The sequence below is a fragment of the Myotis yumanensis genome, unplaced genomic scaffold, assembly GCF_028538775.1.
Source record: "Myotis yumanensis isolate MYYU_CA2020_CCGP unplaced genomic scaffold, mMyoYum1.0.hap1 SCAF_9, whole genome shotgun sequence".
Lineage (NCBI taxonomy): Eukaryota > Metazoa > Chordata > Mammalia > Chiroptera > Vespertilionidae > Myotis > Myotis yumanensis.
Genome location: NW_027223760.1, coordinates 69,733,585 through 69,757,762, shown reverse-complemented (window position 1 = coordinate 69,757,762; position 24,178 = coordinate 69,733,585). Strand labels below are relative to the sequence as shown.

Below are 24,178 nucleotides of genomic sequence, written 5' to 3'. Positions count from 1 at the left end.
TAAACATAAAACACTAAAATAGCTGTCATGAGTATCTACTTATATAAAAACCCTGGGTGTAACATCACGACCCGAGGTGCCACCAACCCGAAGGAAGTCAGTCCTGCAGGGGTTGTCTTGGAAACGGCTGTACCCTCCCCCAAGCTGTTTCCCGGAGCTGTTTCCGGTAAGGGCAAGGTTTGAGGCAGGAACCCGCCCTCGGAGCATGGAGGCATATCTTTATAAAGTGTGCCACGCCAGCACGGCCAAGGGTGAACCTCAGTGGGGGCAGCTGAAAGGCTTAGAAAAGACAACAACAGAATGAAAGCTGGATCTCGGTGGGAAGCTGCTTCTCTGAGAGAGCTACCACGCCCCACAGCGGTGTCTTTATTTTATAGCAGAAGCTACGAGGCAAAGATGTTTACAACATTCTCCTGGGTTTCAATCCTACTCAACTACATGCACCTGAACTCTATTAAGCCTACATCACTCAGGCACGTGGGGCCATGTGTTTGGACCATAGGTTCAAGCTTACAATTATAGCTGTTGGCTATAATTGTGCTGAGAGGGCCCTGCCCTCCAAGCTGGGACTTGCACGTGGCAATGAGAGGACTGTGCCCTCTCATCAGTCCAAGGCTTGAACCTGTCCAAAACACTGTAGCAGCTCCCCACAATGAAGTTTTAATACATTATATTAGAGGTTGAGGTGGTACTGTTTTACCCACAGCATCTATAGGAATTGCTATAGTAAATTTAATTCTCGGTGGAAGAACATTTCATTCCCAATATAAATGACCAATTCCATTAAATGAAGCTTCAATTTCTAGACTCAATGTAAACAGTGAAGTTGCTAAAACTATTAAAAAGGCCCAACTTCTCATTATTGATGAATGCACCATGGCATCCAGTCATGCTATAAACGCCATAGACAGATTACTAAGAGAAATTATGAATTTGAATGTTGTATTTGGTGGGAAAGTTCTTCTTGGAGGGAATTTTCGACAATGTCTCAGTATTGTACCACATGCTATGGGATAGGCCACAGTACAAACAAGTTTAAAGTACTGTAATGTTTGGGGACGTTTCAGAAAGTTGTCTCTTACAACAAATATGAGATCCAAGGTCTGCTTATAGTGAATAGTTAGTAAAACTTGGAGATGGCAAACTTGATAGCAGTTTTCATTTAGGAATGGATATTATTGAAATCTCCTGTGAAATGATTTGTAATGGATCTGTTATTGAAGCTACCTTTGGAAATAGTATATCTATAGATAATATTAAAAATATATCTAAACATGCAATTCTTTGTCCAAAAAAATGAGCACATTCAAAAATTAAATGAATACATTTTGGATATACTCAATGGAGATTTTCACACATATTTGAGTGATGATTTCATTGATTCAACAGATGATGCTGAAAAGGAAAATTTTCCCATCAACTTTCTTAATAGTATTACTCCTTCAGGAATGCTGTGTCATAAATTAAAATTGAAAGTGGTGCAGTTATCATGCTATTGAGAAATCTTAATAGTAAATGGGGTCTTTGTAATGGTACCAGATTTATTATCAAAAGATTACGACCTGCCCTAACCGGTTTGGCTCAGTGGATAGAGCGTCGGCCTGCGGAATGAAAGGGCCCAGGTTCGATTCCGGTCAAATGTTGTACCCTGGTTGCGTGCACATCCCCAGTGGGAGGTGTGCAGGAGGCAGCTGATCGATGTTTCTCTCTCATCAACGTTCTAACTCTCTATCCCTCTCCCTTCCTCTCTATAAAAAATCAATAAAATATATTTTTTTAAAAAAGATTACGACCTAACATTATCGAAGCTGAAGTATTAACAAGATCTGCAGAGGGAAAAGTTAATCTGATTCCAAGAATTGATTTGTCCCCATCTGACACTGGCCTCCCATTTAAATTAATTCGACGACAGTTTCCCGTGATGCCCGCATTTGTGATGATTATTAGTAAATCACAAGGACAAACTCTAGACAGAGTAGGAATATTCCTACCTGAACCCGTTTTCACACATGGTCAGTTATATGTTGCTTTCTCTCGAGTTTGAAGAGCATGTGATGTTACAGTTAAAGTTCTAAATACTCCATCACAAGGGAAATTAGTCATGCACTCTTAAAGTGTTTTCACTCTTAAAGTAGTATACAGGGAGATATTAGAATAAGTTGAATCACTTTATCAGTCATTGTTTGCATCATTGTTGTTTTTATATCATGTTTTTGTTGTTTTCATATAATGTTTTTGTCATTTTTATATCATGCCTCTGTTGCTGTTATATCCTTTTGTTACTGTTTATTTATTAATAAATTTATACATTATTTTCATATACATTTTACTAATTTCCTTTCATCTCTCACACTTCTATTATAGAGAAAGGGCAAATAGCAATATTAAAATATTTCTGCTAATTAATCCCCTCTTAATGTGCATGAATTTTGTGCACCGGGATACTAGTTCTTACATATTAAACCTAATCAATATGTTTAAATTATAAGTAAAACCAATCCCAACAAGCTATTTCAAGGAAGCTTTTCTTTCTCAATAAAAGAGTCAGAAAATTATATATACGTTTATATTTAAAAAATAATTTAGAATACATGTGAATATATTTCACATATATGTATAAAATTCTTTAAAATCATAAATATTCAAATAGCAAAGTAGAATATACTTACAGGCTAATTTCTGATAACTCAGAAGGAAATCAAAATAGTATACTGTAACAAAATCTTTTATCTAAAAACAAACTATCCAAGTACCTATTCTCTCACTAGATCTCCGGGGCCAGAACAGTGGGGAATGTTTGTTGAATCAATGAATAAACTAGTTTCTTTTTTATTAGAAGGCATAAATACTTAATAATTGTGATTCAACCAACTTTAATAAGAGTAACTATTACTCATTAATTACCTTACTCATTACTCACTACTAGAAAATACAGGGTGGGATAAAAGTAGGTTTAACAGTCATAGTATGGGAAATAATACAATCATTAATAAAAAAATAATATAAGAATAAACTGTGCTTCGTGTAGTCACAACTGTAAACCTACGTTTGCCACACACCATGTGTTGAATAAATCAATAAATGTAACTGTAGTGGATGCTATGACTCATCATCCAGAACCCCTTTGTAAAACTGAAGGGCTTATTTTCTTAACTGTTAGGAGTAATGCTGGCAGACAGCCCTCAGCTGTCAGCCTTCTTAGGGGCTCAAATAGCCTTTTTGGCCCAAGATTACACTCATTCCTGAGGCAGCTTGCATCTAATTGAGGCAGGATAATAAGAAGCTAGGAAAATTCCTGGGCAAGTAGAATGTGGAAACTGAGACAAGATCATTAAACAAGGCCAAACAAATTAACCAATTTATAGCCAGCTAGTGAATCAACAAGACCTTATTTTTCCTAACCAAGGGCACTTGAGAACGAATGTTTGATACCTCTCCTCTCTGACCGGAGGATAAATAGCTTAAGTCACCCTGACCAGGGAGATAGAACACAGAGACCCAATTAATGCTATTTGTGCCAGCCAAACCCAAGGATGGATGAAGTCAGAGAAACAAATACCAAAAACTCGATTACAGACAGACAGGCCCAAGATAAAAGTAAAGGAGTGAAGTTGACCAGAGAATAATCCCAAACTCCCCTATACACTCATTTTGATGTATCAGCATATTTAAAATGCACCTGGAAAGCTGATGAATACTCTGCTGAAACCCTCCCCTAAGATTTTAGCCCCCAGAGGAGAAATAAAAATCCTCAAGAGAAAGGATGCTGGGTGGGCACTCTCTGGAGCACTTTTTACTTCTTTTCTCCTAAACTCTAAGGGTCCCCATGAGACCTGAAACCAGGGGAGCAGCAGGTAGCAGAAGCTCATCCTGGGTTTACCACTTTTCAGTGAACTAAGAGCAGCTCTGCCTTATCTCACTCTGTCACTGTGACTATTACTCCCCAGTGAGCTATTAGTAGCCCTATCTTGGGGCTTACTTTCTATGGAGCCAAAGCAGAGCATCACCTAGGCCAGTGGTCGGCAAACTGCGGCTCACGAGCCACATGCGGCTCTTTGGCCCCTTGAGTGTGGCTCTTCCACAAAATATCACGTGCGGACGTGCACGTACAGTGCAAATGAAACTTCATGGCCCATGCGCAGAAGTCGGTATTTTGTGGAAGAGCCACACTCAAGGGGCCAAAGAGCCACATGAGGCTCGCGAGCTGCAGTTTGCCGACCACTGACCTAGGCTCTCTCCTGTTATTTCTTCTATCCATAAGTCCTTCCTTTGCTCCACTGTCCCTAGATTTAATAAATGTACTCTCAAAATCACCTGGACTCATATGTGAAATCTTTCCTGCAGGAAGTCAATAACCCACACACTACAGACCGGCCTGAGGTAGACCTGCTCTGGGTCCAGTCCCCACCTGGTCACATAATAATTGGGGATATAAAGGTCCAGCTCTCCTTACCCCAATTTGAGACAATTATGAGGATCACCCCAGCTTCAGAGCTCATTCTTGGGGTTGTTGAGTCTGCATCACAGTCCAACTTCCATGGAAATTTGGCTTCCTTTCTTTGCATGGCATTGAAGGCCTCCCTAGTAAATTGCTATACTCTAATTTTCATCTTAGAGTCTGCTTTCAAGAAACCCAATCTAAGACAAAAGATGATCTAGGTCTGATCCGGATTTAAATCTCCCAAGGAAAGGTACTTAACTTCATAGTAAAGTCAGCAAATATAAAAGGCTTTACAAAGACTAAGGAATGATAAACTCTTTTATCCCTACAATTTGTTTCCTTATTTCAGCTACTTTAAGTAATCAAGAGACCTGGAATATTTTGAGGACTGCCTTTGTGCATCTGTTTTAGTATCATGTAAACTATTAATGACAAACTGTGCCAAATGCAATTATTACCTAACTTAAAAGAAAGCAAAAATTAAAAATTAAACATTAATGAATTTAGTATAAACATGGTATAAACATGGCATTGCAGAGAGCAGTTGTTCTTATCATGGGTGTTAATTAAATCTGACTTGATAAAGAATTGCTTTACCATTAAAAGCTACTCAATACATTAAGTACAGTACTTTTTAAAAAAATCCTCATCTGAGGATATGCTTATTGATTTTAGAGAGATGGAAGGAAGGAAGGAAGGAAGGAAGGAAGGAAGGGAGGGAGGGAGGGAGGGAAGATAGATTAATGTGAGAGAGAAACATCAACGGTTCCCTCCCATATGTACCTCATCCAGGGGTGGAACCCACAGTCTAGGTATGTGACCTGACCAGGAATCAAACTCCCCAACTTTTTTGTGCATGGCACGATGCTCCAACCAACTGACAGACCCAGGTAGGGCTTAAGTACAATACTTTTAATTACAATGGACAGAAATGCAATGCTTATGAAAAAGTCATTGTTAAAATATGAAAAGTTACAAATTATCAGAACTATTCAAGGCACAGCTAAGAAAAAAATTAAGGAATAAGTAACAAAACTATTTGCTTTATCTGGATATAGCGCTATTGGACGTAAGCTATTTTGGGCTTAAGTAATACCTTAACTTTGTAATAATGGTTGATGAAGTACAACTATTAAATTGAGGCTCAAGAATTATTTCAAGAATGTAAGTACTCATTTCCTAAGATTTGAAAAAACAACAATACGTTTTTTATTAATTTTAGAGAGAGAGGAAGGGGGAGAGAGAGAGAGAAACAGCTATCAGTTGCCACTCATACAGGATGGAACCAGCAACCTGGGCATGTGTCCTGACTGGGAATCGAACCAGCGGACCTTTCAGTGCACAGAACGACACTCAGCCAACTGAGCCACATGGCTAGGACAAGATTTTTTAAACTGTAAGACTATTTGTCAATTTGCTATACAGATTGGCTAGCACTAGCCATGCTTTTCTAGTATCACCTAGTAATTCATGCTCACTACTAAAATCTGGAAGTTTTGCCAAAGTGTATAGATCCCAATATTCAGCTTTCTGATAAAAGTTAAATGACTGGTCTATATATGGAAAATGTTTCAGGCTACACTCCCTGGAAAATGGCCCAAAAGGCTTTTAATTCTATCTATATATATTTCAGGAAACATGCCTAAACTTGAATCATCTGCTATGTGGAAATTTAAGAGGCATGCTGAGTGCCAAATTACCATCGTGACCTTTGCCATATTTCTTCACCATATTCTCTTCTTTCAATAAAATGAATCAACTAAGTAATATTACTTGTCCACGGAGACATGTTTCGATAGTCACAAGATGATATTTAATCAAAGAAAACTGAAAATAGCATAGAGTATTGAAAAGACCTGGTGCCAGTACTAACACACATAAAATATTTTAGTCAGAATTAGTAACTTGTCACTAAGTTACTATAATTAGATTCCAAGTATTTCATTAACTTATTTAATACTTACCTTTCCCTATCATAACATAAAAGCAACCACTGACAACCCATCTTTATTTTTAACACTGCTTTTATTTATTTGTGCTTTCCTCTAAATATCTCCTGCACATATTTCCTTACTGCTGATTTCTTTTTATAAGAAAATTCATTAAAAATCAGAATCATTACTACTTTCATGTATAACAGCATAATGTTCAATTTCATGCCCAAATTAAATAGCTTATAAGTCATTTTATTTTATGGGTTTTCTAAAGATGGTTACTCTGTAATTAATCATTTAGAGGGCCAACTTCCTAATGGCAGATCCTTTCATGACAGAGAAAGAGTCATCTCTTAAAATTTACATTATGTGGAAAGTCTGAGAAGTATTAGGCCATTGTCATCTTACCATGAACACTTCCTAGTGTTATATCCCCAGCAGCAGAAGATAGAAATGATGATTCTGTGTAAAGATACTTGGCTTTCAGCAAACCATCTTCAGTAGATATATTAACAGAACTTCCCTGCAGTTTATCTATGGTCACAGTCTAGTAAGACAAAGACTCAAATTAGTTCATTATACAACAAATACTGGTAAAAAGCCAAAATGGTACCTACAGAAGTAGTAGGTAACTACATAAAAAGTTAGTACCAAATCACTTTATTGGCTTTGATTCCCTAACTCTATCAATTACAAGATTAATAGTGACAGTGCACTTGCAGTAGAATGAGAAATAGACCCATTATATTCATTTATTTAGATCTTTAATTTCTCTTAATGTTTTACATTTTCTATGTAATTTTTCATATTTTGTTACATTTATTCCTATTTGATATTTCTAAGTGCTACTATAAAAGATATTTAAAATTTTACTTGACCTTATTTGGCTTTTTTATTTGACCTTAAATCCAACAACTTTACTAATTTTAATAATTTATCTGAATTAGAAACATGTTTTTACATGCATAATTATATTATCTACAAGTGATAATTTAATTCAGCGGTGAATAGAAGCCATGGGACAGCAAGAATTCTCATCTTATTCCTGTTCTCAGAAGGAAAGCTTTCAACATTGTATCAAGTAGGATGTTTGCTATAGGTACCTTTTTGATCTCTTTTATCAGATTAAAGAAGTCCTCTTATACTTCAAATTTGTTTTGTTGCTATTTAAATAACAGATTTTGAATTTTAGCATACTTTATCTGATTTTATTAGACTATCATGATATTTCTCATTTCGTTGTTTAATGCAGTGAATGCACTATTATTTTTAGAATTTTTCCACTTTACATCTAATAAGGCAGTAGCTTTCCACTGAACAAAATGGAAGGAATTTTGTATTTATCCCTAAGTTTCCCTAGCAAAATGTGGTATGCATTTATGTCTCACATATTGTGCACAATGTAAAATGAAGATAGCTAGTTTAGAATTGCAAATCATCTTTGTAGTATTTTAAACAAATGTTTTTAAGCATAAAATGAATGTTAATATAAAATTGTTAACATAGAAACTGAAATCACCAGGAAGGCTTGCCAGTTTTGCCCAGGGACAAATTAATGTATTACACTGGGGTGTTTAAAGAAAGAACATCATTGTTTTTTCAACACATGGGCATTGGTATAACCAGCTCCTAATATATCCTTCAAAAACTGTTAAGCATTCAAAATATTTTTAATAAGAATTGAGTTTCAAGAATACTAAAATATGAGAAGACAAATACAAATATGAAAACAGAAATAAAAGTACCCTGTGGTTCTTATCTGAAGTAAATTAGAATCACTTGGCCCTCTGGATTTGAAATATATAGTTTTCTTTTTTAATGGACTTTTATTAAATATACTAGAGGCCCAGTGCATGAAATTTGTGCACTCAGGAGGGTCTCTCAGCTGGCCTGCGCCCTCTCGCAGTCTGAAAGCCCTCAGGGGATATCTGACAGTCGGACATCCTTAGTGCTGCCACGGAGGCGTGAGAGGCTCCTGCCACCACTGCTGCACTCACCAGTCGTAAGCCAGGCTCAGGGCTTCTGGCTGAGCAGCGCTCCCCCTGTGGGAGCACACTGACCACCTGGGGGCAGCTCCTGCATTGAGCACCTGTCCTCTGGTGGTCGGTTCACGTCATAGCGACCAGCTGTTTTGCCGTTTGGTCTATTTGCATATTAGCCTTTTATTATATAGGATAAGACACACCCAACTGCTTTTTTACCTACTACAGTTTTGCTAAGCTAATTTTGGATCACGGAAATTTTCACTTTAAATTTAGTTTCAATAATTCTATCAACCAAAGATAGATATATTCAAATTTGTGAGAATACAATGTTTGGCATTCTTCAGTGTTATAGTAAAGGTATAAAATTTCTGAAAATTTTATCTTTTACCTACAAAATTTCTTCATGAAAAGTTGCCTTATGAATGGTTTTAAATTTTCCAAGTTTCTACAAAGTAGATAGCAAGTAGGAATATTCCAGTTTTTAGACACAGAAGCTGTTTTAGGGACCACCAAAAGATAAACAGGTAAACATTGAGAGAATATTTGAATCTTAATTGAACTGGCAAAGAGGCAACTTTGATTAGACTCTCCCTATAACCAAATAGCCTTTAAGAGACTCTATGAATATCTGGAAAATGCCAAGGATTTACTTTGTTCATTAAACAGGAAATATTTTACTCTGTAGGAAGCTAGAAATATATCCTCCACTGCCCCACCAAAGCAAATGAAAGCAAGTGAAAGTACACTTCCCCCACCACAATATAGTAATTTTAACTGATTAGTCTATAAAATTAATTTCAAACAAATTCAAAATTCACTAATATAATGTACTATATCAGATAATAATTAGAACAATTAAACTTAGGACATCACAGTTTACAGCAAAATATTGAGGTTCTGATTTACAGTTATTAATGATAATGAAACAAATCATAAGTAGACTCTTTGAATTAAACTATATAGCTTGCTTATTAATAGAAGATAGCTATTTAAAGAGAAAAAAATAGATCCCAAAATCAATACCTTCCTGAGAGATATTACTATAATTAATTTCCTTTTCTAAGAAAATGAGAGGAAAAATTTTTCGTAAGTTTAGTTATTATAAATCAACATTACATGTAATGAAAACCAAGTTTTAAAGAACCACTGTAGCTTTGCAGTCCAACCTACAAAGAGAGGTCAACTAACAACTATGTCATTAATTTATCCACCAATCATATGAATTTCTATCTTCTCTGTACCAAAATTAGGGTACTGAAATTAATGATATAATTTAAAAACAGCTACTCCATATAAAATAACATGTAAAGAATGCTGTTAAGTGTTTTCAGAGCTCACTTGATTCTCATAATCTTGTTGACTACGGAAAACAAATAATACCATCACTGTTTTATGAATAAAGAAGTCTCAGTAAAGTTAATGGTAGATCCAGGACTGGTCAAGTTGTCTTTGTTAAATGTGTTTCATTTACCTTTATCACCATCATTATAATCTCTAGTATAAAAACAACATGGCCTTGATGCCTTGATGCTGTAATGACCAAACGCCAAAAGGCACCTGCTGAACGTCATACGATTTCTTCACAGGAACAAGTAAGTGTTGCTCTGTTCAATTCTCATCTTCCAATGAAGGTCAATTTAAGTGCTCTTGAGAAGGGAAGGTTAGGGCAGGAAACTATTCTTATCTCCATCCACAACGGTTTTTAAGGTGAGCAGGCTGCGTGTGCAGTGAGGCACGTACAGGTGGACGGGGACTTGATGCTGGGTCCCATGGCGCTCCAGGTCTAGGTCTTGTGCAATTTCCCATGGTGGGCCTCTAGTAAACACTGTATTAGAGTTAGCTACATGCCAGACATCATTTTAAGTACTTTGTCTGTATTAACTCATTTTATCCTCATAACAACCCTCAGAGTGAAGTACATTACTATTATTCCATTTTCCAGAAAAAGCAGACATATAGAGATTAAGTAATTTGTCTGAAGTTAAAGAGCTTAGTAAGTAGCTGAACCAGGATTGAAACCCAAGTAGTTTAGTTCTTAATTCTGTGCTCTTAACCAATTCACAATGCTGCTTCTCAAATATGCAAAGCATATGTCTGTGAAAGTAGTACAGTGGGGCCTTGACTTATGAGTGTCCCTACTAACAAGTTTTTTGAGATGCCAGCTGTCTCTCGGCCAATTTTTTGCATTGAGTTGATAGAGTAATTTGAGTTAACGAGCTCCTTAACGAGCTCGGTCTCGGAACGAATTAAACTCGAAAGTCAAGGCCCCACTGTATATTAAAAGTTAACATCCTATATAATAAAAGAGAAACATGTAAATTGACCATCCCTCCACTACGCTCACCAGCCAATCAGGAGAGTATGCAAATTAATTCAACAAAGATGGTGGGTTAATTTGCATATGCAGGCACCGAGCGGCCTGAGTCCCGGGAACAGCCTCAGGACTCAGGCCACTCCTAGCCTGTAGGCCCGCGCATAGGACCTGAGCAGCCGCGTTTCCAGACCGGCGCCGGCCACTCTGGGCCTACGGGCGCAGGCGCCAAGCGGATGTTCCCGCCCCGTAGCACTTGCGTGTGCGTTGGCGCCAAGCAGCAGCCCAAGTCCACGCCCCCCAGCTCGGCGCCCATCACAGGGCGAACAGGCCAGGCCAAGCCTCCACGCGATCCCAGGCAAAGCAGCCTCTCTGCTGACCAGCCTACGCTATGGACCTGTTCGGGTGGGTGGCGCGGAGTCCCGGGCCTCTAGACTGCACCCACAGGAAGTCTCCCTCTCCCCAGAGTTAGGAGCACCAGCCCAGGTCCATCCAGCGGCCTTGACTGCGGGGGTGAGTTCCTGCAGGCTGGGGTTTGATCCCTAGGCATTAGCAGTAGGAGACCAGTGCCTTTGTTATTGCTGTGTGTCCGGGTTTTAATTGGACAAATGCCCAATGGTCCTGGGCGCCAGATTAGCAAAATCTTTTAGGAGGAGAATTCTGTCTGGGTTTCCTCAAATTCCCTCAGCCACAACTCACCCATCTGTAAAGATGCAGAACAATTGAGGCCCCTTAAATAAAAATCAGAGGTCTCCAGCAACTGTGGGCCTCTCATCACAGTCATTTGGACTGGAATGCATTTGAGTATTTATCTAGGCACCATGACAGGGAACACACAAGCTCAAGTCATGATCTCTGCCCTTAAATAATTCACAATCTTATTAGAGCAAGTGGCTGATAAAAGCGCAGTAATGACATCAGAATGTAAGGCAACAATACAGAGAGGAACAGAGGCAATTGCTAGGATGATTTTCCAACAATTTTAGTACAGAGTATGTGCTGTGAATTAAATAAAAAAAATATGTGTGGAAGTAGCTGCTTCATGAGTATGGGATCCCTCCCTATTTTAAAGGAAACTGAGTTCCATGTGGATGGCATTTGAGTATTTATGCTATATCTGAGGCACAGGACAAGGGAGGCCCTAAGTGTACTATGCTTTGATATTTGAGTCATTCTTTATTGTTCAATGTGATTTATTTCTGCACGCCTCAATTTTGTAATAGTTAAATTACTAGAATAATACATCTTGCTATAAAATATTACTAGAAGATCAAATGATCAGGTGACATTTTTTGTTATTTTCTATAAATGAACACAAACTCTGGTATGCTAAAGTGATAGCTATTATAGAAATATTCAGATAGGGAGACCTACAGGCTTGATTACAAGTGAGGCTTACTCTCACAACCCAAATTTATTGCTTAAAAAAAAAAGCAGGGAGCCAACTAGAAACTGAACCAAATATAAGCCCTTGAAGGGCAAATGTAAATTGGATAAGCTTTGCTATTACAAGTGCAAGAAGAAAAAATTCAGATGCAAGAATGAGAAGCACATTGCATCCACCCTAAGTTGCTGTTAAAGAATGATATACTATGAAAATACTTAATACAGATTATAAAGAGATTTGTTCAAAAAGGATTTCCTAGAGTAGGTGGTATTTCAGTTAATTTTTTTTAAATGTGAAGAGCTTAGCTAGATAAGAAAAAGGTGTAGGGATCCCGAATTGCAGAGGGTGCAGGCGGGGCTGAGGGACCCCCCCCCCCCCCATGCACAAATTTCATGCACCGGGCCTCTAGTATTTCATAAGCATTTATTTTATAGAAAACTCCTTAAACTTAGAAATATGCTTTAAAATGAACACTATAAGTTAGAAAGAAATACCTAGATCAGTGGTTCTCAACCTTCCTAATGCCGCGACCCTTTAATACAGTTCTTCATGTTGTGGTGACCCCCAATTTCATTGTTACAAATTGAACATATTTAAAGCATAGTGATTAATCACAAAAACAATATGTAATTATATATGTGTTTTCCGATGGTCTTAGGCAATCCCTGTGAAAGGGTCGTTCGATCCCCAAAGGGGTCACGACCTACAGGTTGAGAACTGCTGATCTAGACTGATTCAACACAAAACTCAATCAATCTAGAAAACAAAGTAGTATAATAGAAAGTGGGACTAAATGAATATGCAATAAACCATAAAAGTTGAAAGAAAGAAATGAGTGGAAACAGTAGCCAAAATATTCAAAATAGCAAATAATTAAGATATAATTTAAATTCTTCTTTGATACTTGTATTTGAATGTCAATATGTAATATTCTGGTAACTTAGATCATTTCAGATAGCATGAGGTTTCATTTAAAGTACAGTCTGAAGAACTATAAAGTTGTCCAATTTCCCTTTTGTACCTCTAAGACCACGGCAATCTGAGAGACGAAACTAAATGCCATCTCAAAAGAGCTGCTATGTAAGGCAAGGCAGTGTCTTTCAATACTAGATTAATTTAAAGAATAAATGTGTGGGTTTAAACACTCTCTCACAGGTTAAAGATAGAAAATAAAAGTGACAACAGTAGAAACAATTAGTGTTATAATCTACCTTGTTTAATTATGCTAACAGTAATCTACCTATAAGATACATTCACAACTCCTCCCTACCAATTATCCTATATAAAAGGCTAATATGCAAATTGTCCCCTCGGGAGTTCCACCAACCAGGAGTTTAACCACTCACTATGACGTGCGCTGACCACCAGGGGGCGGCACGAAATGAAGGAAGGCCCTGGCCAGCAGCCAGCAGCTGGGGGAAGGAAGGCCCCAGTCAGCAGCCGGCAGCTGGGAGAAGGAAGGCCCGATTGGCCCTGATCAATTGGCCAGGCCTAGAGACCCTACCCGTGCATGAATTTCAGGCACCAGGCCTCTAGTCTGAGAATAAAACTGAGTATGGATTTTAACAATTGTATAACAAAAGAGCCTTGCAAATTGTGTAAGTGCAGAACAAAAGGTGATTTATACGTTTCTCATAGATTTAAAACATTATCATGTTTACAAATTTTGTGACAATTCATACTCCAAAATTTACCTTTACTCTTAATACTATGTTAAATCACAGAAAGCAAAAGTTGATTAAAAATATACAAATTCTCCTATAACAACCAAAATGCATATGGCTAATAAAAATTTTTGAGAACGGTAATGCTATGTTATCTAGTGGTGCCATCTTGTGGAAAATACTGAAGAAAGCTGAGTTTTGAAAATCATCCTTCAATTGCCTAAAAGCAAAATAAACAGGTTTTGGAAAAATACTCAAATAAATCTAACACATGCTAGTAAGGAGAATTTAATCCTAGTTATGGTGGTATTATTTAATAATCCATTTTAATCCATGATCATAAAAATCTCTTCAGAACTAGAATAAAATATTGAGCATTTAAAGATGTTATTGATTCTAAATAAGAAACTAAATAACTGTCAAAAAACTTAAATCAAAAACTAAAATTTAAATTGTATAATATTTAATCACCTTAATTTGAAATTTAAATGAACACTTACTAATGAACTAAAATGCAGTAAAAGGGAATGTTATGCCACAAATTTGATAGAACCTACCCACTGTATGAGCCAACTTGATGTAAAGCTGAAATTACTTTTTTTAAAAAAAGTGTCAATCTTACACTTTTATCTGATGCATGAATATCTATATTTCCATAAATTGTTCCCAGACAGATCACTTTGCCTCCTTTCGTTCGAACACATAATTTTTGACTCTGAAAGACAAATACAAAAATACAAAGAGAAAAAGAATAAATTTGACTTATACAAATAAGATTTCTATCCTGTTACACACTTCTTTTTAAATAATAATAAAGCAGAAGAGAGGAAACAGGAATTAAAAAGAAATGCACTGTTGGGAATAATAACATCAAGTAAAAAAGAATGTCAACTGCTTTAAGAAGATTAAATAAGCCATGTGGATTCAAAGGGGGAAAAGAGCTACCTGGGCGTTCCAGTAGCTTCACTGAAAAAGAACTTGGGAATCAAAGACCACTGACTGGCTAACTACACACAAAGGATGAGGAGGATGACAACAATCACCACTGTTACTGTTCACTGTTATTAATATTCGTCATTATTAATAAGAACATTTAGCACTTATCTGGCAATTCTTTGCATCAAAATACAATATTCACTACTTTACATTAATTATCATTTAATCCTCACAACTCAGAGAAATAGGTGTCATATTTTCCCCATTTTACAGAAGGAGAAATCCAAGAATCAGAAAAGTTAAATAATTTTATCAGACGACATGGTTAGAAGAAAAAAATACCTAACAGAATTAAGCTCCATATAATTTCAAAACTCACACTCTTATGGTTGGGTTCATCTGAAGGAAATACTGTATTCTCACTTAGTATAACAGCCCACTGACTGTTAAACTTTTAAGCATAGCACCTCAGAAACTGGAATTAAGAGAAAATTCCTCTAAGCACAAATAAAACAGCAGTCACAAATTGCCTCCTCTGCCAGATTTAAAAAAACAAAAAACAGTGAGAGTGAGTGTGTGTGTAACTTGATGTCACACTTGTCAACTGTGGCAGAAACTACTACTGGTCCACAAAAATCCACTTTCCTCCCCAAAGTAATAGAGGAGTATAGCTGGGCTCATGAAGAGATTGTCTCTTACGTGTTGCTAAATTCTTGCCACGAGAATATAAGTGGAAATGCTATGTGCAATTTCCAGGCTTGTGCTTTTAGAAGAGCTGGCGTGCTTCCTCCATGATCTGCCCCTTCCACCAGATGAGTGTAGGTTACAAGAAGGCTCTAAGAGATGATAGAGCCAGAAGATGGAAGGAACCTAGAATCACTGAGTAGAAAAAAGCCACCTACACTTTTGGGCACAAGTGAGAAATAAATTATAATTGTATATGAACCAGTAGATGTTTGGTCTATTTACTGGAGTAGCTTCTTTACCTTAATCATTTACATGTCTTCAGTCCTGCCACAATTATAAAGAAAAATATATAGGTAAATATGCCTGGTCAGCATGGCTAAGTGGTTGCAGCATCTGCCTGCACACCTAAGGGTCGTGGGTTCAATTCTGATCCAGGGCGCAGGTTTGATTCCCTGGCCCCATTGGGGCACATGCGAAGGCAACCAATTGATGTGTCTTATCACATGAATGTTTCTGTCTCTCACTCTCCCAGTCCCTTCTACTCTCTCTAAAAATCAACAGAAAAAATATCCTCTGGTGAGGATTAACAACAAAAAAGAATAGGTAAATAGTAGAGAAAAAAAATAGCAAAAGCAAACTCACCAATATGACCAGCAATAGCAGAAGAGTGCCTAAAACATAAGGAGTAAAAAATGCAAAACCACCACTTACCTTGTGGTTGTTTTATTCAGGGGGGAAAATTGTAAAACCTTAGACCAGAAATGAATTTTTTTTAAAATTTAGTGAAAATGGCAAAATGAATCATTCTTACAAGTTTTTCTGTATTATAGCATAACAGACTACTTCATGTCCATAGTGACATGAGTCTGAAGTCAAGTGACATATAATATAATCTTTATCAAGCAGATAATTGATGAACATTAGAAAATAGTATCTCCAAAACAACTAATATTTTAAATCAAGAGTTCTTAACCAAGCTTACTGAATTTCTAGAGTCAGTGAAACCTATGAAATTGTAAGCAAAATTTCATATATATGTGTTTTTCTTTTCTTTTCTGAGACAATCATCAGATTTTCAAAGAGGTGAAGGCTCAAAAACGTTGGGCTAGTCTTATAAAGCTTATCTAATTCCCCTCCAAAAATGTGAAGCAGATTACAAAAATTTTAAAAATATTTAAAACAAAATAGGTAAAATAAATGTTTATATTATTAACTATTTAGTATAAGATCAACTGTTATACTGCACTTAAACAATGCAAATGTGTGGCATTCAATGAGTTAAGGGTCTACTGCCTAAAATATTTTCTTAGTTATTCTCTAAGAATGCTGAATAAATGTAGTATTGCCATACATTTTGCTTGGACAATAAAGAAAAGTGGAGCCCTAACCAGTTTGGCTCAGTGGATAGAGCGTCAGCCTGCGGACTGAAAGGTTCCGGGTTCGATTCCGGTCAAGGGCATGTACCTTGGTTGTGGGCATATCCCCAGTGGGAGGTGTGCAGGAGGCAACTGATAGATGTTTCTCTCTCATCGATGTTTCTAACTCTCTGTCCCTCTCCCTTCCTCTCTGTAAAAAAATCAATAAAATATATATATTTTTAAAAAGTGGAAAGATTATGAGCTTGGAAATCAGAAAGACCCAAGTTCAAATCTCAGCTCAGTTTATTACTATGTAAACCTAAATGAGTTCCTCAATCTCTTAGTGCCTCATAATTTCTTCCTTGATAAAAAGAGATAACTCAAGGATTAACCTAATATTTTTAAAATTTACTATTAGTTTCATTGTAGAATTCAAAATGAAATCTAAAAGGAATATGAGAAAAAAAACCTTCAAAGCTGCTACAACCTCTGTACTTTCAGAACAGAACTAACTTCAATGCAAATTTTTTACAAGTAATTTCTGATTGATAAATAAATTATACTTAATGTTCATGATAAATGATATTCAGAATAACAGCTTTAGTCTGATACTGCAGTTCATAGTTTAAGGTGTGTGTTTTTTAAATAATGTTGACACAAAATTAGAAAAATGCTTATACCTTAACAGACTGTAAGATGCTAGTCCCCTGCTCAGTTTCAATTTTGCAATTATCACACTCAATATTTTGGACTTTTATACAGCCAGACCCAGAAGACTTGATATTCAAATCTAGAAATGAAAAAAGAAAATACAAGTTAGTACGATGGTTAATGGGCTCCAAAGCGTTTTAATACCCCCTAGAAATCCAGCTCCTCAGTTAAGTTCACAATATTACTGAACCCTGGAGAGAGCATAGTTGTCCGTCTCTCTCTCTAAAGGTAAGGGGTCTCCATCATGGCAACAGAACCAAATATAATGCCTTTTTCTGCCAGTTCTTATAAATAGAGCAGTTATTTCTGTTAGGCAATGTCACCTAAAGAGAGAAAGTAATATGGAAGAGAAGTAAAGGAGGTCTTAAAGGAACTCCTGGGAAAGATCATAGAAGCTTCTTTCCCACTGAGAGAACACACACACACACACACACAGTTCTAGTAAGAATACAGCAAGTTAACAAATCATTATGATAAACTAGGTAAGGCAGTTAGCCTATTCTTCCTTATATTCATGAAATTTCAAAAATTTGCTCCCAAATTAAAAGTTTTTTTGCAGAAGTAGTGTGGATTAGCATATATGATCATGACTTAGTATTTCAAAATCCTATCTCTAATCTTTTGTATCTAAAACAGAGGATATTAGCATGCAGCTACATAAGTATTTTCAGTAATAAAAAATGGGAACAACTTGGAAAAACCTAGTAATATGCAGTATTAAAATCTCAAAATTATGAATAACAGTATTATCAAAAGAAAATTGGAAAATAAAAAGTCACAGGTGCCACTCTTGGCTATTAATTTAAGGTGTAATTGTGGTTGTCTCTGTACAAAACATTAAAAAATAAACACTGATATTTAATACCTAATTCAAAAAAAATTGATGATTTCCCTTAAACTAGACTAGAGAAATAAGCACTATATTGCCCCAAACACAAAATACTGGGGTATGATACCACAATTTCAACAGTTATGGCATAAAAAAATCAATTTCTACAGTTGTGTATACTATAGTCTTTACTCTATAAAGGCTTAAAATAACAGCAATATTTTGGTTGGGATTAGTCTAAAAGATATAAAAAGACAATTTTACCTCCTACTTCCATGAATGCAACCGTAACTGCAAATTTTTTACCCAGTTGTGTGACAACCTAAGGCTTGATCTAAGGCAGCGTTTGATAGGGGAAGAAGGAAACAGATTCTCACTAGGTAGGTAGAGAAGTTCGGGCTAGACACCGAAAGGCAGTAATGCTACTCTTACCCATTCACTGAAATCCAGTGGTTCTCAACCTTCCTAATGCCGCGACCCTTTAATACAGTTCTTCATGTTGTGGTGACCCCCAACCATAAAATTATTTTCGTTGCTACTTCATAACTGTAATGTTGCTACTGTTATGAACTGTAATGTAAATATCTGGTATGCAGGATGTATTTTTCAGGGGTCGCGACCCACAGGTTGAGAACCGCTGGTAGACAAACTGGAGGAACAAGTATGAAAAAAATTGAATCATGCTGATTTAAGGGGCCCATGCAATCGACACATGGAAACAGTCCATTGGAAATGGGGTTCTTGCTCTAAAAAGAGCAATCAACAAATCACGAGGTTTGGGATCACCAGCACAGGTAAGTTCCATTTTTATCTGCGCTGACATAAAATTCTGTGTGTCTCTATTTCAATACCCAAGTCTATTTTGTACTACAACCTGCCCCAACCCCTGACTGTTACATTTTGAGGTCAAGGGTCTCTTATTCATCTAAGCAAGTTGGAAGAAGTTGAGAAGCAAAAAGCACAGTGACTCAGCGGCCGACAACCCGTTAGACTCCCCATTCCACCACTTCGTATCTCAGAGCGGACAGGCATATATTTGCTGATCTAACCCCACTAGAATATATATTTCATGAAGGCATGGATCTTTTTTTTTTCTATTTGTTCACCTACAATAAGTACATGCTTTACGAAACTTGCTCTCTCTCTCTCAACTTCCTTATGTGAAATGGGGACAATAACAGTTATCTACTTTTATTCATTCAGTTGTAAAGATTAGATTATTTTTGAAGGGTTCGCTGCTCGTTTGATCATCAACAATGTCCGCGAGTCTCAGGAAGGAGGACCTGGGGAGGCTTTCCTAGGGAAAGTGTTGGCTTGCATTTGAGAAATCACATGCAACGCCAACACGTGGGAAACAAATCTTGCAGGCACGGCCAACCGAAGTTTCCCGGGCAGCCTTGCTCTGCGTTTGTCTTCAAAACCTGCTCCCCACGGCACATGATGAACGGAGATGGATCGGTAGGAAGCTGGGTGCCCATCTGAAGCCAAGCACGTGGTCCAGGTTAGTAACGGAGCATCCAATACCCGGGCTGCGTTGGGACAGACCCACAAGCCAGGGGAAATGCGGGCGGGCGGGCGGGCGGACGGACGGACAGACAGACGGCCATACCACCGAAGGGGTTATCAAGAAACATGCTACTTGAAAAATCTTTCTACGGACAAGGTGCAGTGACAGAAAGAGGAACCGAGTGCCAAAGAAGAACATAGGGGGCTCCATAAATGTTATCTGACTTAGATTAATCCAAATCACGTTTCCATTCGATTTATAAAACTTCTATGGTTGAGAAACGAATTTGTAACTAGCACTGGGATCCTCAGAGTAGAACAGAATAAAAATAAAAAGGAAGGCTGTGAAGGGGACAGCCGTAAATGAGGTTAGAAAGTCAGATCCAAAACAACCAACTACGAGTGGCCCAAACCCGCGTTCACGCCCCTGCACTTGCCAAACTTCAGGGGCGCGTCCACCTCCACGGACGCCTGGGGGTCGATGGTGTCCGACACGATGGCCACCTCCTTCGACTCCTCGTCGTACCCAACGTGCAGGCCGGCCAGGAGCGGCGCCCCGCCCTCCATGCCGCTCACGGCGACCAGCACGCGGTCGGCGTCCGGGTAGGCGAGGGGGTCGAGCGGCCGCACGGCCAGGTGGCACGGCAGCCGCGCCCGCAGCCGCCCGAACGGGCTCACCCGCAGCGCCCACTCCTTCAGCGCGCGGCGCGCGGGGCCCGGCGGCGCGACCTCCGGCTCGGACCCCGGCCGGCGCTCGCCGCCCCCCGAGCCGTGCCGCCGGGCCTGACGAGCCCCGCACGCCCAGCGCCCAGCAGCCTCGCCGGCCCACACTCGGAGGTGACCGAGCCGGAGGCGGCCGAGCCCCCGGCCCCAGCGGGGGGCGAACATGGCGCGCCCCTCTCACGCTGTCTCAGATCACCTCAGCCACAGGCCGGTCGCACCCCCACCAGACGACTTGGTACTGTGCCGGCGCAAGTCCAAAGAGAGAAGTTTGGGGGGGACTTGCTGAAGCAGAGCAAGCCTGCTCAGTGTGTCTAGGAATTGACGCCTCAGCGCCAAGTTGCAATTTCAAAGCAGTGCGTACCCTCCCGGACCCGGACTTCTCGCCTACCACCGCCCCTTTCGCAAAGGCAGATGGGAGAGGTAGTTCTAAAGGGAGCCAAACAGCAAGGGTTCGGGGTGCTCAGAAACTACATATCCCAGGAGGCAATGTGCAGGGTGGAACGCGAGTGAGAGCAGGTGTTAGATATCTGTGCTTGGAGGCGCGTGTACTTTGCCTCAAAACCATTAGCCATTGGAGGGACGGAAAAATGGGTTACGTGGTCGTTCCGCTGGCCAATGGAAAGCGCGGAAGGGGCAAGGTGGGCAAGGCTGTGTGGTTTCCGTGGATACCGAGGACGCGACTTCTTTGGAGAGAGCGGAGCTTCAGAGTGAGCCTTGAAGGCCATAACCCACGGAGACACAGGAACTTAAATAAAGGTCAGTACCAAGGGAAGGAGTGAGAAACTGCGAGTTTAAAGGTGAGAGCTGGATGCAAACTAGAAGTACCCTCAGTGGGTGGTTAGATCCAAACTTCACTAAACTGGAACGGGGTATCTTGGGATGGAGAATCCCTTCAAGAGGATAAAAAGCCAGACTGGGACTCTTTGAGGGAACGTCCTCTTTGGCAGAATAAATTGGAATAGAGTTAAAGTCCTACCTCATTCTGACTCTAAGTGATCTTGGGCCAGTCATGGGACGTCTCTGTGTTTTAATTGCTCGCTTTTAAAATGAGATTAATAATACCTTCCTTGACTTGCCTTCAAAAGTTTTTTGTAAGGATCAAATGAAGATCATGGACAGGCCATTTCAACAATGTAAAGTACTGTATTTTTATTTTAGGGATAGCATTGACTGTTAAGTTACCAAGAAAAATCTGAGAGTTCAGGACTTGTGTTGACAGCAGCATTGATCTCTTGTCTACAAATAATCTTTGGTTTTAGGACTAAAATAAGATACAAAAAAGAGAGTCAACGTAGTGCAATGGGAAGAACATGGGACTGATTGTTTTCCTGGCTCTGCCCCTGGTTTATCTGTGTCACCTGGATCTGTTTCTTCAACCTTAAGATGAAGAGGGATTTGTACTGAATGACTCTATGAGGTCTCTTTTACCTTTTATTATTCTGTGGGTAATTTAAAAAGATGAAAAAGAATTTTTTTCTCCTTTTCTGTTTATTTTTACTTTTCAGTGCCACTTCCTCCTCCTACAAATTATTCTCTAAGACTTATTATTTGTCTCTAAGACAAATTATTCTCAGCAAAGACACACTGCAAACAATGATGTTTAATATAATGCAAGTGTAGCCCTAACAGTTTTGACTCAGTGGATAGAGCGTCGGCCTGTGGACTCAGGGCCCGGGGTTTGATTCCGGTCGAGGGCATGTACCTTGATAGCGGACACATCAAGTGTAGAAACTGGATGCTTTAAAGAAATTGACACCCTTGGCCAAGTGCAATAACCAGAATTACTGGGGGTTAGAGTGATAGATGTGGGCTAAATTCCTCATGATGTGAGCTAAAACCTTTACAGGCCCAAGTCACAGGGTTCTTTGCTACCCATTACTTTTTTTAAATTTTAGTACTTTCTTAAGTTATTCTTTTCTCCTTTCTATTCTAGTCCTTCCTCCTTCCTTATTCTTCCTCTTATGAAGGCTCACAATAGGTACTAGCTTTTAAGTTTACCAAGTTTCCACTAAAAACTGGTTATATTCTTGGCTTTTGTATCATTTTGTCTGAACTTCAAACTGTCTTTTTTAATGAAAACCCATGAGAAAAACTTTGAAAAAGAATTCAAAAAAGGTGTTGGTTTAAACAAGTTGAGAATGCGTTCAAATTTGTTGTACACGTGCCTTATATTTTTAGATTAAATAGGAATTTCTAATAGATCATTTTGTTTCTATGGTAATTTCTTTTCTGAGACAAATCAAGTAAATGGAATTGGCAATTGACCCTTAATTGCCTATATGAGAAAATGATTATTTCATTATTTTGACGTAAATACAATAAAACTAAAGATAATTGGAGAATTACTTTTTGATCACATAAGTTTGAAAATGGAGAAAATTGTTGATAATTAAGATTAATACATGATATTAAAAAGGTATTGATACCTGGTCGGTGTGGCTTAGTTGGTTGGGATGTCATCCTGTACACCGAAGAGTGATAGGTTTGTTTCCCAGTCAAGACACATACCCAGGTTGAGGGTTTGGATCCCCAGTTGGGGAGCATACAGAAGGCAGCCAATCGTTTCTCTCTCACATCAATGTTTCTCTCTCTGTCTCTCTCTCCATTCCTCTCTCTAAAAATCAATGGAAAAACATTGATTTTAAAAAAATGTTATTGATACTTTAAAAAGCCTAATGATTTATATATCAAATCTGGCTACATGTTAATAATGACTAATAAAAATACTACCTTCCATCTGTATGATATTATGGTTTTCAGAGCATGTTCACATGTATCATCTCAGGGTAACCTCACAAAACATTGTGTTTAGCAGGGCAAGTATTATTATCCTCACGTTAGAGATGAGAAAACAAATTCAGAAAGTTTAAGATTAAACAGTTAAAGGCTCTGGCCCTTTTACCACTTTATCAAAAGATCCCATCTTCTTGACACCTTTGGAAAAAAGTATTCATCAAATGAGTGGAGAATCATATATAAATGTCCCCTCTTATTTTGAATTTATTTGTAAGATATTTTTACATCTTCAATTTTTAAAAAGCTGTTTTTGTGGTCATGAACATATACTACTGGTGGGAATGTAAGTTATTACAACATTTCTAGGGGCCAGTTTAGCATTATAGATAAAGTACCTTAAAATATGTGTATCTGTGACCTAGATATTGGGCTTTTTGGGATGTAATGTAAGCATAAAGTTAGGGATATTAAAAAAAACTTATGTTCAAGGAATTTTGTTTTGCTGGGTGATTTATGGTAGCAAAGAGTTGAAGCAACTTAAATGTTCAAAAATAGGAGGGTGTTACAGAAATGAGTATATATCTGGAATACTATGCAATAATTTAAAATTATATTTTGAAGACTATTCAAAGATGTGGCAATGTTTCCATAATATAATTGTAAAGGGAAAATCTACAGTTTTCCTTCTGTGTGTGTCCCCTCTACCCTCACACTACTCCCACGCTCACAACACTTCACTTCTGACGTTCTGGTCACCAAATGTGTGAGGCTTCTCCCCATAAACAAGCAGTTCTCTGGGACGCCAGCTGGGCGTCCTATAATTAACTCAACTGTGAGACTACCTACCTGGAGATAATGTCAAATCCCACAGGTGAAGGGCTCAGTCCCGCAAGACTGCTTGCACCCACTTCAGATGCCAGTCACAAATTGTAGGTCCCTTGTTACCCACAACTTCTGTCTGATTTGGCTA

General features: G+C 38.4%; 2 protein-coding genes across 6 annotated transcripts in view; one reads left to right on the top strand and one right to left on the bottom strand.

The window, feature by feature from the left end:
* Nucleotides 1-20,851, bottom strand: part of FAM185A (family with sequence similarity 185 member A) — a 109,461-nt gene extending 88,610 nt beyond the window's left edge. For all 4 annotated transcript variants that reach the window (XM_070424585.1, XM_070424587.1, XM_070424586.1 and 1 more), the window contains exons 1-4: nt 20,187-20,851; nt 17,384-17,493; nt 14,345-14,437; nt 6,784-6,922 (exon numbers count right to left, since the gene is read on the bottom strand). In XM_070424585.1, coding sequence (XP_070280686.1) covers nt 6,784-6,922; nt 14,345-14,437; nt 17,384-17,493; nt 20,187-20,637 — 793 coding nt within the window. In that variant the 5' untranslated portion in view covers nt 20,638-20,851. The remainder of the gene's footprint in view (nt 1-6,783; nt 6,923-14,344; nt 14,438-17,383; nt 17,494-20,186) is intronic.
* A 179-nt stretch (nt 20,852-21,030) lies between these two features.
* The window catches only part of CCDC146 (coiled-coil domain containing 146), a 113,790-nt gene continuing 110,642 nt past the window's right edge, over nt 21,031-24,178 (top strand). Inside the window, exon 1 of one of the 2 annotated variants that reach the window (XM_070424577.1) lies at nt 21,031-21,228. The gene's annotated coding sequence lies outside the window, so the exon portion shown is untranslated. Of the gene's footprint in view, nt 21,270-24,178 lie in introns of both variants that reach the window. The other variant, XM_070424578.1, reaches the window with a different exon arrangement.